The sequence below is a fragment of the Lactuca saligna genome, chromosome 6 (genome assembly GCF_052625555.1).
Source record: "Lactuca saligna cultivar CGN05327 chromosome 6, ASM5262555v1, whole genome shotgun sequence".
Lineage (NCBI taxonomy): Eukaryota > Viridiplantae > Streptophyta > Magnoliopsida > Asterales > Asteraceae > Lactuca > Lactuca saligna.
The window spans coordinates 38,468,298-38,484,799 of NC_136422.1; the positions used below are offsets into that span (position 1 = coordinate 38,468,298).

At 32.3% G+C, this 16,502-nt stretch overlaps 1 protein-coding gene across 1 annotated transcript; it reads right to left on the reverse strand.

Moving 5' to 3' along the window:
• Positions 1–11,810: 11,810 nt before the first annotated feature.
• Positions 11,811–13,003, reverse strand: LOC145003450 (short chain aldehyde dehydrogenase 1-like). Its single transcript, XM_078962579.1, has 2 exons — positions 12,904–13,003; positions 11,811–12,784 (listed from the first exon to the last, which is right to left on the reverse strand). Exons 1-2 carry the CDS (start codon positions 12,921–12,923, stop codon positions 11,965–11,967), a joined length of 840 nt encoding a protein of 279 aa, XP_078818705.1. The 5' UTR covers positions 12,924–13,003; the 3' UTR covers positions 11,811–11,964.
• Between the last annotated feature and the right edge of the window lie 3,499 nt (positions 13,004–16,502).

Genomic DNA, 16,502 nt, shown 5'->3' on the forward strand with positions numbered 1-16,502 from the left:
GTGTTAGTTTCATAATTTGTCAAATAAGGAAAGATTCTCATCACCCAAGTTTCAGTTGGATAGAAACATGGAATTATGCAACCAATATTGTATGATGAATGAGAATTTTCATCTTTGGGAAAATAAGACTAATTCCTTGTTCACATGCATATGTCAGTTAAGTCAAGGACAAAGGGATCGTGTACAATTGGTTGTGCGCTGGTCAGGTGCACCACAAAGATCGATAAGGCTATTCGTCATGATTTACTTAATGTTAGTAAATATGGTTACACTTACAAGTTTAAGTGTAATTTTGAAACATTGGAAAAGTTTTAGTGTATGGTAGGACGGACGAGAGGAATCAAATTAAGTAGAAAGATAAAATTTTCTCCAATCTGAAAAGATGGGAGAGTACTTGAGTATCCTTTTTTATGATTATCTTAGTGATTATGAAACTATATCACAATTGATTGTCTAAAGAAATCTTAGTGCTTTTGATTGGCTACGAAGAGGAATCATGAATTGTTGAAATGGTTAAAATCTAGAAGATGAATCATAGTTCGTTCCAAAACAAGTCTTAGAGTTATACTCCATGATTGTAACTTGAGTGACATAAGTTAAAGAAGGTTTATAAAACTTGTCAAATGGAGAGTAAAATGTTTTCTACTCTTGTACATCTGAAATGGGTAAGTTGAGATGTTTTGAATAAAACAAAGACCAACTACGACCAGTTGTGTGAGATGTTCATCTTGATAAGAATCCACACTAACTCTTGAATATTTTTTTTGTCAAGGAATGGTTCTTGACAAGAGAATCTTATATGTCAAGAGGATAGTGGGAGTCTTAATGATCTTGAAAAAAGTTTCAAGAACTAATCAAGAATAAAACCTCTTGTTTATCACTAACACACCACTTGAGGTTTGTAACCTATCGTGTTGACATTTTCTCTTTACATACCTATTCCAGTTAAGGTTGACTGTGCATGTGAGTTCTATGAGTTCTCAATTGATCGCATGACAGCTTAGAAGACATGGTAGGCCCTTGTGCTGCCAAGTGGCAAAAATTAAGATTGAACAAGTTCAGTCCATAAGAGTTTGGATTTGTCACTAACCATGTATTATGATTATGGTTTTCCAAATTCACATGGATAGGAACACATGCACCATAAAATCTGAGTGTCATAAGGTTTCTCTCCGAATCATGAAAATGATGGTGAGGAAACACTTCTACTAAGTTTACAACAATTATGATATTTGCATTCTCAAAGTCATTAGTGGAGTGAGTGTGGTTAACTGACACACTAACATGGACTTGTGAGAATGGCAAAAGGTCTAAACATTATTATTACGTCATCCCTCTTCATAATTGTTTAGACACACATGTGAGCTATTTAATGAAAGGTGTGTGATTTTGAGAAGCCTTTATAAAGTCCTATCAAAACAACTCTTATTAGAAATCTGAACTTTGGTAAGAAATAAAAAATTATTGATTTCTAGAAGTCCAACATGTTTCTGAGTATATGTCAAAGCTAGTGGGAGCATAATTGTTATGCTAGTAATTATTTATGCTAGTGGGATCATAATTAATTATGTTAAGTGTTACATATTAGGAATGTTAATTATAGAAAACAAAACTTTCAATTGGGAAAAATTGTTTTGTATAATTAAAGGAGAGGAAATTATACTTTATTTCAAATCTAAAAGCTTACATTGAGATTGTAATCATCTTTAGTCAAGGATATATATATATATATATATATATATATATATATATATATATATATATATATATATATATATATATATGAATTTTATGTTGGAATGGTTCGACATAAGGAAATTCTATATATATTGCATTCTCAAAATTCAATTATGATTACAACATCCCTCTTTATAGTCGAATTATGAAAACATGGCAAATAAAAAATATTTTAGCAAAAGACTGGTCAGGATCATGTCGTTATGTGAGACATCATTGTGTCCCATATGCTTCGGGTATAGGATCAATTACATGTGCTATAATATTTATCCTTTCTAAATTTTTGCAAATACCTAGGGCATTAAGAGGGTAAAAAGGTCTAGAATTGGATATAACTAAAATGATTAAACAATTGTCAAGGACAATCTGAGGCTTACCAAAGATTGGTTGCTCGTGGACAGTTGGAAGTATGGTGTAAATTTTTGGAAAGGACCATATTGGCATATTCTGAAAAGTGGCAACTCTTATTTAGAAGTGATAGTTAGAATGTGAATATGGAAATGTTTTATAGGTGGATGTTATTCATTAGATCTGTGTATGATTAAAAAAATTAGTGCAAGAAGGATGTTCAAAGAAACGTACTTTAAATATGAGACTTCGTTTCCATGGAATTGATCTCCATTGGAATACTCTGTAATGTCTGTTGCCAAGTCTTTGTGACTTTGTTCATAGTCATTACAAGAGGATCAATGCATATAAGTTTGAATATAACATATTTCGGTTTATGGCATGAATTTGGAATTCTTACATTTACGATAAGGATTCAGGATTGTCAAATGAGAATTATTGGAATTATTTTCTATTGGTCTATTCCACAAGGTAAGGATCATAGAAAAACATAGTGTGCATACATGGAGTATAGTGTAGCTATTGTTTAGACAAACATAGTGTGTATGCTTAGAGAATAACATGACTATTGTTTAAATTCAAGTATTAAGTTGGTTATTTGAAGCATTATGCAATGAATAATGTGTAATCAATATGGTGATTAAATAAAAGGTTATTCAAACTCTCCACAGTCAATCATACTTTGGAAGAAGGTATGAATCAAGACTGTCATGAATTTGGCTTATAGATGTCTCAAGTGTTTAGACATAGAAAACGTTGCTACAACATTTATGAGTGCTCCTGGAATGAGATCCGAGTATTGGACTAAACCCACACTCATTTGAATCACTTCATTGATTATCACGAGTGATCATGAGATGATAATATCTTATATTCTTCAAACAGAGACGTGTGAGTTGTAGTTGTGTGTTGGTTGCACATTGACATATGTAAACACAACCAGTAACATGGTTGTTATAAAAAAGATCGTTGTGTGTAATTTGATGAGTAAATACAAGCGAACATTTGGGTCGAAGTTTATCCATTCCATTTACCCTTGAAGGGATAAAAGTGATATTTGTGGGCCCCTCGATGATTTAGTGATGAAAAACGTAAGCGCTCAGCCAGGCCTGGACTGATTTGATTTGTTAAATTAGTCAATCGTTATAAATCGGAAATTGGGAAACAACAGATGAACAGAGAGAATGATTAAAATCCATGTATCAGTCCATATGATATCTAGAATGGAGGAATATATGATCTCTTATCTAATGGACACATCATTGACTGGTTCAGAGTTCGACAACAACTTTAAGAGCTATGATTGCTAGTCGGGATCTTGGAGTCATACACAATAATAGTTTTAGAGTTATCCAAGTGGGAGACTATTGGATTAGATGTCTAAGACCATAACTATTATTAGTATGTATTCGACGTGAGAGTAGCATGTTCTATTTGGGTTGCATGGCATCCAAACAATTGGGTAGACAAATGAGAAAAAGGTTATTTATGATTTATATTAATATATTATAAGTTCTAATATATTAATATGAAATCGTATTATTTAATTAGTATTGACCAAGAATTAATTTGGAATTATTTTTTTTTATCAAAATGGACTAATTAAATATATGGGGATTGATTATGTAAATCATTCATTCTTATATATGTAGGCTTGTGATCCATTGTCCTTCATGTTGGGCTAAACACATGGATACTCAATGGAGGTTAAAACCCATGGATCATGACGGAATTGGAAATTCATGGGTTTAGATGGTGTAACCCTAATGAGCCACATTATATAAAGGACCCCATGGTTCATGAAATGGTGACTAGTACATATACAAAAGATTGCAGCCGAATTTAATAAAGGGTCAACCAAAAAACCTTATCTTAAATTATTCCAATTGTTGGTGGTGTTGTGTGAACCATTTAAGGTGCAACACTTGGGGCACTAAGCTCTTAAAGGCTCAAGACATCAAGCTCCATCAAAATGTATGTCATCTAACTAGACTTTTGTAGTATAGTTGCTTCATAATATGCTAGTTAGGATGATGCTTTGGAATTTTGAATGTATGCATGTATAATAAAGAAATCATAGATCTAAAGCACATAGGGTTGCATGTACACCATAATAGTGTTATAATGCTCAAAACCCAACAGTTGTAGCATCCTAAATCCCAGGTATAATATTTAATTAAATTATATGCATTTTGTCAAGGCAACTCGATGAGTTGGAGACCCCAACTCGCCAAGTAGAGATTGAAATGTCCGTGTGATTTTAGAGTCTACTCAACGAGTTGGAGGACCCCAACTCAACAAGTATGAACGGAGTGTGAAAACCCTAATTTTCAGGGTTTGTACCCTATTTAAAGGACCTTAAGCCTTTCATTTCGCCTCCTTTATCACCATAACACACCGAGAGAAACCCTAATTGACCTATTAACATCTGTGTGTGTGAGAGAGAGAGAGAGAGAGGCTAAGATTATATATTTTAGTGCATTGTTGGAAGGAGTTAGAGGAGCAAAAGGCTTGGAACGAGAAGGAGCCCTTCGATCATGTTTTCTATTAGTGCTAGCTGCTATGTGAAGGTAATAAGCTATCACCTTGATCATTTGTTTCTTAGATCTCTTCACTAGGGTGTTTATGGCCACTTCCATCTTCACTTTAAGTCCCTTAGTTGTTTGAGCATGCTATGAAGTTGAGACTTCAGATCTGGACAATATGAGGTTTCTTGGGCCTAAATATTTAACTTTTATCAAGCTATTGGCCAACTTTCATGCATTAAACCTTCTATAGAGATTTGTTTTTGCATATTGAGCCCTAGATGCCATGTATGGGCGTAAAGCTAGCAGCTTTACGTGATACTTCAGCCTTAGAAGGCTAGATCTAGAGAATGGGGCCTTATTTCTTCTTAAAAATGTATGAATGAGGGAATGTACTAAAGGGACGCGACGAGTTGATGAGCTAACTCAACGAGTTGGTTAGGGCTTTTCCCTGATATTCTGTATGCGTTACAACTTGGCGAGTTGGTGAGACAACTTGACGAGTTGACTTGGATTTTCCCGATATTTCTGAGAAACGAAAGAACTTGACGAGTCCCATAGATGCACTCGACGTGTTGGGTCAACATGGATTGTTGACTCGAGTGTTGACTTCCGTTGACTTTTAGGATTTGGTCAACATATGGATTATGGAGACCATAGAGGGGTAAAGTGGTCTTTCACCCTTTCCGAGAGTTAGAAAAGAGGTTAGCCTAACTTCTTTAGAGTAGTTGGTAAAAAGTTTTAATTAAAGATGATTATGATATTTAGGAGGAGTCTAGACCGATCGTTGAGTACGAGACCTACTTGGTAACGTATGAGGTGAGTCTTCTCATACATTTTTTCTTTGTGATTTAGGATGTATATTATCATGTGCCTTCTTTAGTTAGGACTGGAAGGTCCCACTCGAGTATGTAAACCGAAGGGTCTTCACTGAAACACATTGATCAGAAAGGCCTTATCGAGATATAGCCATGAAAGACCAATTATATGTGTGTGGTATTTTGTGGAACTCACTAAGCTTCGTGCTGACAATGTTGTGTGAAATGTGTTTCAGGTACCTCTCAGGATCACGGGAAGGCATCCAACTTGCTTGCACACACCAACTAGAGTTTATGTTTTTTTTCAGGATTATGGGATATTATCAAACATTTTGTTGTCTTGTGTTTTGAAAAAAACTTATACATTTGGGTTTTGAGAAATGTGAGATTGTGACTTATGTGATTTTAAAAATGAAAAATTTGTAGAAAATTAGAGTGTTATAGCAGAATAAAGTTCAAATTCAGTTATTTTTTATAATTAACCTAATATTATTGATTTTATTCTTGTAGAATATGGTTTACTGCCTGCTAGTTTTTATAAGTAACTTGCTTAAAGAATTATACAACATATTATCAAGAATAATATTTTATAAAGATACGGATTATTGTCTTTAAGAATCACTAATAACATAAATTCGTAAAGAATAAGACTATAAACAATTATTACATTTATTTTGAAAAAAAATATGACTACTTACAGTTTAAGAATTATTTTTACTCTTAGAGATTAAAACTAAGAATGATTAAAAAAAAACATCAAAACTATGCATTAAATAATTCTAACTATAGAGACTAAAAACTATAAATTACGATAGAATGTACTAAACAATAAATAATTCTAATTTATTTTAACAAAATGTAATCCACAAATTCACTTGATCAAAAAACTAAAATGTATTAAGAAGTGTTAAGTTGTTCACCCGTTTTGGTAGAATGTAATCCTCAAACAACCAATTTTAATCGAAAAAAACAGAAGCAAACATAAAATACACCACATTAAAGAATTCAAATTTATATAAAACAAAAAACAATAAACGGCAAAGAAAGATTCCATAAGAATATATATATATATATATATATATATATATATATATATATATATATATATATATATAATTCTAACATGATATTACTTAGAGTCTAATTGCTTTAAAAAAAAACGTGTTTATTCTCTAAGAGTGATATTGTAAATGTTCTCTCAAAATAGTTTTGAATATTCTTAAACAATATTAAATTTATTTAAAGGAATCAAATTAAAAATATCATGCGTAGGGAATAACTAATTATAACCAAAGTTAAAATAGAAAAAATAAAGACCTCATTAGAAAAACACAAGATCATATTAACAATACCACATTGGCTAATTTTGAAATGGATACAAAGAATTCTCGGTTGTCATCATGTTCAAATGAATGGATGAAATATTTGGTTCAAACATTTTAAAAAATAGTTGGTAGGAAAATCACATGCCTTCTGAATTTGAAGCTACATGCTAGCTTAGGGAACAAGAAAATCAAAGTTTTTTTTCTTTTTATGTTAATTCAGTCTTTTAAAAAAACTTAGAAAGCTGAGTTTTAGGATTGAAACAGAGTAAGACTTCACCATTTAAAAAATATTAACAACCCTTAAACTAACTGGGAAAGGAACATACATGGGGAATTTAATCAACTTTTGTTGATCGATGCTCAAGATCGATTATAACTCGTTGATGATCTTGACATATATTCATACACACATAAATATGCCTCTATACATCGTCTTTAGTTCTTCGTGCCTTCATTCTTGCATCGAGTTAAAGAAGAGGGGTACGTTCCTTTTTTTTTGGTTTGCGAGATCACTGATGTTTGCAACAATTTATTTGTTCACTGGACATAGAATCGAACATCATAGAGGTGAGTGATGGCAACGACTAGTGGAGGACCGGCAATAAAGATTGCCACACAGGTTTTGTGGTCAATAATTGAAGGATTTAAGGTTAGGGTAGAAGTCGACATTTTTCTGGTGATGGTAATTAGAGGGACATCTAATTCAAAAAACAAATTCCCCGAACTTTAAAGGATATTAAATGGTTTAAATATTAACGAGGATTAAATGTAGTCAACATTACTATTTTACCCTTTTATGATTTATTATTGAATTTATTTTTGTTTCTTTATGCTTGGTTATTAAAGGCACACAATACTTATTGAGAAAATATGAATCTAATTCTATATATATATATATATGTGTGTGTGTGTGTGTGTATCAGAAAAGGGAATATACCCTACAAAATATATAGGCTTAGGTACCTAAACTCATAATATTATGTCACTTTGAATCATATATATATTGTAATCATCCAAAGTTCTTAAAATTCAACTCTTAAATTTGATTTACTTCCAAAAATTTAAGAAATTTCACCATTATCCTCCTCTTACTTAATTTTCATATGCAAAAGGCAGATAATAATGACATTTCAAAAATTTTAGAAGTAAATAAAGTTTTTCGTTGAAGTTTAAGAACATTGTAGTGCATATATGATACAAAATGACGTAATATTGTGAGTTTGAGTACTTAAGCTTATATACCTTGTAGGGTATATTCACTTATATATATATATATATATATATATATATATATATATATATATATATATACCACTTTACATAGAATCATATATTGTTAAGGGAATAATAGGACATGTACATACATCACATAACGAGAAATACATAGTTTTTCTTTATAGACTCATCATATCTGAGCCCCTTACCCGATTTGGACAATATTGTAGTTGCAGAAACTGACCACCGCCATCTCCACTGCCATCGACATTGGTGGCTACTCCAGTAGGGGAAATCCATTCCCTTATGCTTGTTGTGTTCGCACCTCTTTAGAAGTTAAGAAAGAGTAGGAAAAAAAATGCAAATGTAGTGTCCATGGTTGCAGGATGAGTGGTCAATGACAACATGTTTTTGTTGGGCCCTATGCGGCGATAGTGGTGGGCAGACCACCATAGTCACCTTGAAGTTTTAATACTACTAATTTTATGGTTCGTGAAAGTTAATTTTAACATTAATTCGGCATTACTTTAATTAAATCTAGCCATGCCATGGATCTTTGAGCAGATAGTGGTGTCAACTTTCACAAGGGCTTCTAGTATGAAACTCATTCGAATCTGTCCAAACCACAAAAAATAAATGTGAATTTAGCTAAGAAATTGTTGTTAGATAAAGATGTTTATGTTAGAAAGCTTCATAATATATGTCTATTTGGTAATTTCTTATAGATTTCAACATGTTTGTTTAAAAATGTCTTGTATTTAGTTTGTTACTTCTTACAAACTATATCATCATGCCTAATTCTAGTTTTTTTTTTCAGGCTTTGTGATACTTGAAAGTACAATGCCATTGTAAATATAACTATTCCTTTCTCCTAAAAAAAGTAAATTTAGTTTCTTATAGAAGCATGCATTGTTAATTGTTACGTCCACACTTATATAGTTAGGAGTAAGCAATCCAGAAGATGCTAAAAGGTGGATCAAAATTTTCATGAAATTATATCATGAAAAGGTGGAAACTACTTAGCATTCAACCAACTTCTATTGTTAATGACTTAATCTTTACGCAATATAAGTGAACCAAAATCCTTAAATGTTTTTGGATTATCATAGCTAAGAAAAACAATATTCTAGATGCATTAAAGAACTTTTCATAGTACATCTACTTGTTATGTGCACGTTAAATTATTATAATAAAATGTGTAATGAGAATGATGTTGATGACATCCTTTTCCCTAGCATTAATCATTGGTCCAAGAACTAATAACATATATAAACCATCATATTGTAAAATCTTTGGTTGTTACAATGGTAAGCATTAAGTTAATGAAATGTCAAATTTGTCCTCTATATAGCTAAATATCATGCTTAAAACTTAAACGTATGTTTCTTGCTTCAAGTATCAGAATATTTAAACAAGCTATATGTCAAGAAGATAATCTTAAGGTTGGTACCTTGGTTTCATGTCTAATTTCTGATATTACCTCTCCATGTTAAAGGTATTTTTTGCTATGTTCTAGAGAGTTAGTCATCCTCATTTAGCATATGTTCGTGTGATGGAAATGTTATTGTATTCATGACAAGATAATGAGAACTTAGCATAATGCCAACCAATCTTATATCCATGTCTAGATCCAACACAAAAATACAAAAATAGAAGTTTGGTTGTGCTAAAAAGGTGAACTCAACATAATGAGAACAATCTCATTTGTGTGGTATAAAAAAAGTTATTAGAGTCAACAACTTCTAGTTTTGAACATATGTTGATGTATGAACATATGTTCATATTAATTTGAATCTTGCTCTTATTTCATATATATGTAATTTTTTAACATTTATCCAAAAGTGGTATTTATCATCATTTTATAAACATCATTTTAATCATAATATAATACAAGCTTATGTTCATTTATGAACATATGTTCATATATGAATATAAGATAAACTTTTTTTTACCATCATACCCTTTTGCATTAAGTTTAATCTCATGGTTATGAAGTGGTTATGTGGTTAGGTGATGTTCTTTGGTTAGGTATTGAACCAACCCATATACACACACACACACACACATATATATATATATATGTATATATATATATATATTGTTATGTCAAGAAATATTGAATATAATAGTGTGGCATTGCTGATTGAGAAGGGATCGAGAACGCCTAATTGAGAAGTGGTTGAGAATGCCAAATTGATAAGCGGTTGAGAAAACTATTTGGGAAGGCAATAGGGAAGGTGATTGGGAAGCTTCTCTATTGAAGTCTATATAGAGACCCAACTTCTCTATTAATAGGCATAAATGTTTTCTATATCGAGGGGAAGATCATTCGATATATCTATGTGTTTCTATGTGCATTTTCATGTAGTAGTTTGATAGGTTAGTCACATTGTACATTTTGTAGTCAACTGGGGGCACTACAGTAAATACTTTTGTAGTCTTAAGTGTAGATAAAGAATTCTTATATTTTCTATTTTATACAATTGAGATTACCCTACATACATTAATTAAGCTTAAACAGAATTATTTACACATTGTGTTCTTACTATTATCATTTGTTGTATGTTGAGTGTTCTTAATTCCATAATTATATATATAAATACACACACACACACACACACACACATATATATATATATATATATATATAAGTTGTTTTTTGAGAATTAAAAGATTTGCGAAACCCGAAAATTCCTAGTTCACTCATCATTTTCCAAAAACATGACCATCATTTGACTCCTACATCGCTTCGTCTAAGGCTATCTATAATGGGTGCAAAAGGATGCGTGAGAGTTGAGGTGGTCATCCAAGTCACTTCTGAACACCACAACGGTGTCCGGTGGAGTGGTTATGGAGTTGTCATGGAGACGGATGAAGGTGAAGCATATGATTGGTGAAGTTTTTTTGGGACCGTTTCTTCACATGTTATTGGCTAAACATTATGTTTTAAATTATTATTATCATTTAATTTAATATCGAAGTAAATAAATAAATAATGTGAAGTGGTAACATTTTCAAAGACTAGTGGTTTGATAATGAGCATGTAATGAAGCTGATATAGCGATGAGATGACATCATTTTTCTAGTGAGTTGGTGATGACCAGCCCCCTTAGCCTAAGAGAGATCAATGCTCCAAAAAGGATTTGATGAAATTTTATTTATTTATTTATTTATTTGCAATGTGCATAAATGCGCATCTAAAAGTGCATCTATGCACATTTATTTTTTCTATTGTTTTTGATGTTTTTAAGTTGCGATTTTCTTAAATGCTAGTGTTGGAGTCCTATTGTTGTGATGGTTTCGAAATGTTTTTGATAAAAACAGTAAATATAAATACATGCATATATATATATATATATATATATATATATATATGCATATTTAAAAATAAAACTTCAAATCTTTTTTTAAGCTTAAATATATATTGGAAGTAACATTTTAAAACTAATAGTGGTTTTGATTTGAAAAATAATGAGATTTAAACAAAAAAAAAAGTTTAATTTGTTGTATAATCATTAAACTTTTAGTTTAAACACAAATCACTAAATTTTAAAACTATTTCATGTATTTTTTAAGAAAAATTTATTGGGTTTTTTAAATTAATTTTCAAAATTAGTCATTAAAAATATATTTGTGTATTTATATTTTTTAAACAATTATTATTTATGTAATTTTTTCAAAAGCTTTCAATTAACTTTAAATAAATATTCATATAAAAAATTAAAAGTTACACCTCCTAGTACCAACATTCCACTTCTAGCTACCGGCCATAGCCATCAACCATAGGTACTAGTTAGTATTTACCAATCACACAAAAAAACAATTTCTACTACATGCAAGAGTTTGAAATATTTTTGGATACACATACAATTTATTCCATAAAAACATAAAATAAAAGGAATTAGTAGATGATTTTAACATCATAGTTTTTAAGCCGTTAAGAACATTTTAAATTGAACTCCAGAATATTATCTATAAAAGATAGGGTTAAAGCGATTATGTTTTTTTGCCAAAGGCTTCAAACGTTTGTTTAATTATTTTAGTGTAAGTCGGATTGGTGGTGCTGTAAGCTCCATCCACCACAAGATTAATCCCACTGACAAACTTCGAAGCATCGCTCCCCAAATACACTGCAGCCTCCGCTATATCCTCAGCCGTCGGCACCACCTCTTTCAACACTGACGAAGCACACACAATATCATCCACCGCTGTCTTCTCCAACCCCATTGCATTCGTTAGCAGCGGCGTCGACACAGACCCAGGTGAAATGCAATTCACCCGAATCCCGTATTGTCCTAATTCTACACATAAATTCTTCATCAATCCCACCACCGCGTGTTTCGACACTGTATAAGAATGTGGTGACTCGCCCGAAACCACCGAAGCTATACTCGAAGTAAACAGAATCACTCCACGTTTTGCCGGAATCATAACCCTAGCAGCATGTTTAGCTCCCAAGAATGATCCAAACGTGTTGACTTCAAAAACCCGTTTGAAGTTTTCGTTATCAGATTCTAAGATCTTGAAATCCAAGTTCCCCGGGATTCCGGCGTTGTTAAACATGATGTCTAGCTTACCGAACATGGAAACGGCAGTGTCCACGGCATTCTTTACGTCAGATTCTTGTGTGACGTCACAATGAACGTAGATAACATTGTCGCCTGATTCAGACACTAGATCGTTACAAAGAGCAACTCCCAGGTCATCTTGGACGTCGGCGATCACAACTTTTGCGCCGTATTTAGTGAACAGCCTCGCCGTGCTTTCACCGAAGCCGCTAGCACCACCGGTAACTATGGCTACTTTGCCTTCTAATCTGTAAGATAACAAGTGTAATGTTAGAATTCAAGTTGATAATAGGTTAAACGTAGAAGAGACACGAACAAAATGCTATTCTCGCTCAAAATTTAGACGCGCGAGAGAGCGTCGCGATACCTGTTGGGCAAAGCTTCCATTGTGCTTTTGTGTGTTACAAATGAATGGGAGAAGGTAAACTTATAGACCACAAGATTCAACTTGCAGAGACAATTAATTATCTTTACTTTTATTTTACTTTTTTCTTTTCAACACATTTAAGGGACTTTTATACAATAAAGCCCAATCATGTATATCTCGGCCCTTGGCTTATTTATCTCGGCCACTGAATAATTGTATCTTTCCTATATATATATTTCGATAATGAGAAAGGGTTGGATTACACGAAAATATTCACTATTAGGTTATAACTCGTGTACTACACGGTTTAGTAAATAAAAATAATATATATAGTAAATAGTAAGTGACATTACTATTATATTTTTAAGAAACATAAAATAAAAGTAATTTATAGACGTGTTATATGGAAAAAGAAAAATAAAATGAAATTAAGATGTTATATTAAACAATTAAACATAAGTACCTTGTTATTTTTTGTTTTGTCATAGTATTTTACTTATATTTTTTTACGACTATAGCATCGTACTTTTCAAAACTAAAAGAAGGATATTATAACAAAACAACATGCCATATATTAATTTGATTCTTAAACAGGGTAAATGCATGAAACATTGTTTATTGTAGTATTAAATCATGCAATTATTTTTTCCTTATCAACTATTAACAAAAAAAATTCTACCAATTACAACATAGCACATACAAAATAGTTTACACATTATTGAAAAATACAATACTATAGTTGAATGCTTGAAGACAAAATGCCTAAATAAGAAAAAAAAAACCCCAAAAGTACAATGTTAAAATATGAAAAACAAAAACAAAATTAGGATGCTGTAACATATAAATAAATATAATGATGTTGGTATCTCTTGCAATTTGTTTATTACAACATTCTATTTTTTATTTCATCATATCAAAACATTGTACTTTAAAATTTTACCAAGTATAGCAACACCATCAAAATATAATAGTTTTCATTGCTATAACTGGGTAGTTTTATCAAAATATAAAAACCACCGTTAATAAAAAAAACACAATACTATAATTTACCCTTCAAAAGATCCATAGAGTTACCACTTCACACGAAAAGACTAACCTTGAAAATATTGATCATGCTTACTCTAGAATTTGTAGCAATGGGTTTCCCAAGACAATTCAATGTTGTTTCAAGTTCGATAACTATTTTACTGATGAGAGATTGAATACCCATTAGACTTAATCACAGACTCCAAATGGAAACAATAGTATATTTGTTTATTAGTTTATGAAGAAATAACCTCATCCACACCTCCCGCATCTCCTTTTTAAATAAAAAACCATCATAAGTTTAATAAACAAATAAACAAAAGTACAATGCAAATTCTACGATTAAAGAAGATATATGCTTGTTAACGTAGCTTCCATATAGGACTTCGGACGTTGTGTAGGATACCAACGAAAATTGCAGGGACCAAAGTGTAAATTACAGAGTAAAATATATTAAATTCAACTTATTTCATAAAGAAAAAAATATAATAATGTTAAGTAACGTATTTACCAAAAAATAATGATGCATAACATACAAGGAAGAAGACAAAGACATCAATCCAGACCACATATTTCCAAACATGAACATCTGCCATTTGGTTCATTCAAGCATCATTAGTACCTAAGAAGTATCAAGATCAACTATTAAGTAAACACAAAGTAAATCTTAAAAACAACTAAAACATTTACCATAGTTTATCATATAATTTGAACCACAATTTGAAGGATTCATTGTAAAAAACATATAACAGATACTACATAACTACTGCTACAGTGCTACTACAAGCATAAGGTCAAACAGTCTAATCGTATACAAACTTCGTCTAAAACTGATATTCTCTCATCGTCTTCTTCATCATCCTCGTATAATTTCTTATCACTTCCAGATTTCTTACCTTTGATTTCTCCGTTAACCTTTGTCTCCGATTTTTAATCCTTGTAGTCCGTCAACACATGACTTCTCTGCCTCCTCAGGCATCTCTAGTTCCACTACCTTATCTGGAATATCCTCCCTATCGGTGGTAACAACCTCATCTCCTTCACCTCCGACAACTCACCGCCTTTCTTTGGATCACAAATGACCGGAGGATCAGCCTCGGTTGTGGTTACGATGAGTCTATCACCTCTAGATTCGTTTCCAGGCTATGGATCGTTGATTTAATCTCCTTCTGATTCATCATCGAAATGATGGAAAATATGTGAGTGGACAGTGGTTGTTGTCTTCAGGAAGGCTTCTTGTATGGAGTCCGGAGAAAGTGTACAATCCTCAAGACCTTCATTTTCGAGTAGTGGTGGTTTAATTTTATGCAACAAGCTACCGATATTAGCTTCTCCAATGGCTTTCATTTGCAAATTCTTGGAAGTTAAATCCCCAACACATGTATGAATCGATAGTGAACAACAATCATGTGGGTATAATTTCAACATAGCTTCAAAATCATCAAATAAAAAAACCTAAATAAAAAATCACTGTAGATATTGAACAAAACTATAACGCTCGGAGATCTGGGCTAGTCAATTTAGAGGTAATAAGGGTCGAAAATGAGTTTTCGACAAAAGATTATTTAGAATAAATAATCTTAACCAAGTTGTAGAATATGTCACATAGTTTCCATACATATAAATAGCGTTGAAATCCGAGTTATAACGAAGAAGTTATGACCTGTCGAAGTTTCGCGACGGAACCGGCACGGCACCGGGAAGCGTAAATAGTGATTTTACGATGGAGTACTTTTTAGCCTTAGTGATCTAAACGAAATTCGTAGAATATGTTAAACCGAGAAAATCCATAAAAAGAACGCCCAATTCTGACTTCGTATGAAGAAGTTATGATTTTTCTAAGATTCGGCTTAGCAGTGCACGTCCCGAAACTCGAATTTTAGTTCGAGCGGTTTTTGGCTTATGTGACTTAAATGAGAGTTGAAGATCTCATTAATAGGAACTTAACAGTAAAAAGACAGACGAAAACAGAGTTCGTATGAAGGAGTAACGAATTCTTCGCGGTCATTTAACAGTGTAAACGCCTCGTACTGTTAAATTTAAGATTGGTCGAGAATTAGCCAACGAAGTCAAAATGAAAGTTGTAGATATTATTTTTACCTACGTGTGGACATAAAGAACGTCAAATACAGAGGTCGTATGTGAAAGTTACGGATTTTAGAAGTCGGAAGTGTGTTGTGCGAAAATGGGTGATGCGGCACAATCTTGGTCATTGCTTTCTCCCCAAGTTTTGCCACTAGATGGTGACACTAAATTCAGCCATTTTCACCCTATAAATTGAACCTCTCCCACCCTCATTTTCTTCGCACCTTTCTCATTCTTTCTTCTCTTTACTCTCTCTCTCTCTAGAACCTCTCCCCCCGAAAAGCCTAGGGAACCTCCCTAGCACAAGGCGGAAGCCCCTGAGTGCTCGACAGCTCCGAGAAGAAGAGCTTTTCCGCATGGGAATGCTGCTCCAAGCAAAGTATAGTTTTCTATAAAACCCGTTGTAAATGAGCTACGCCTACGCTATTTTTAATATAGTTTTTATTTAATTATATTAACGTTATTAAGAACATATAATAAGTAATTAG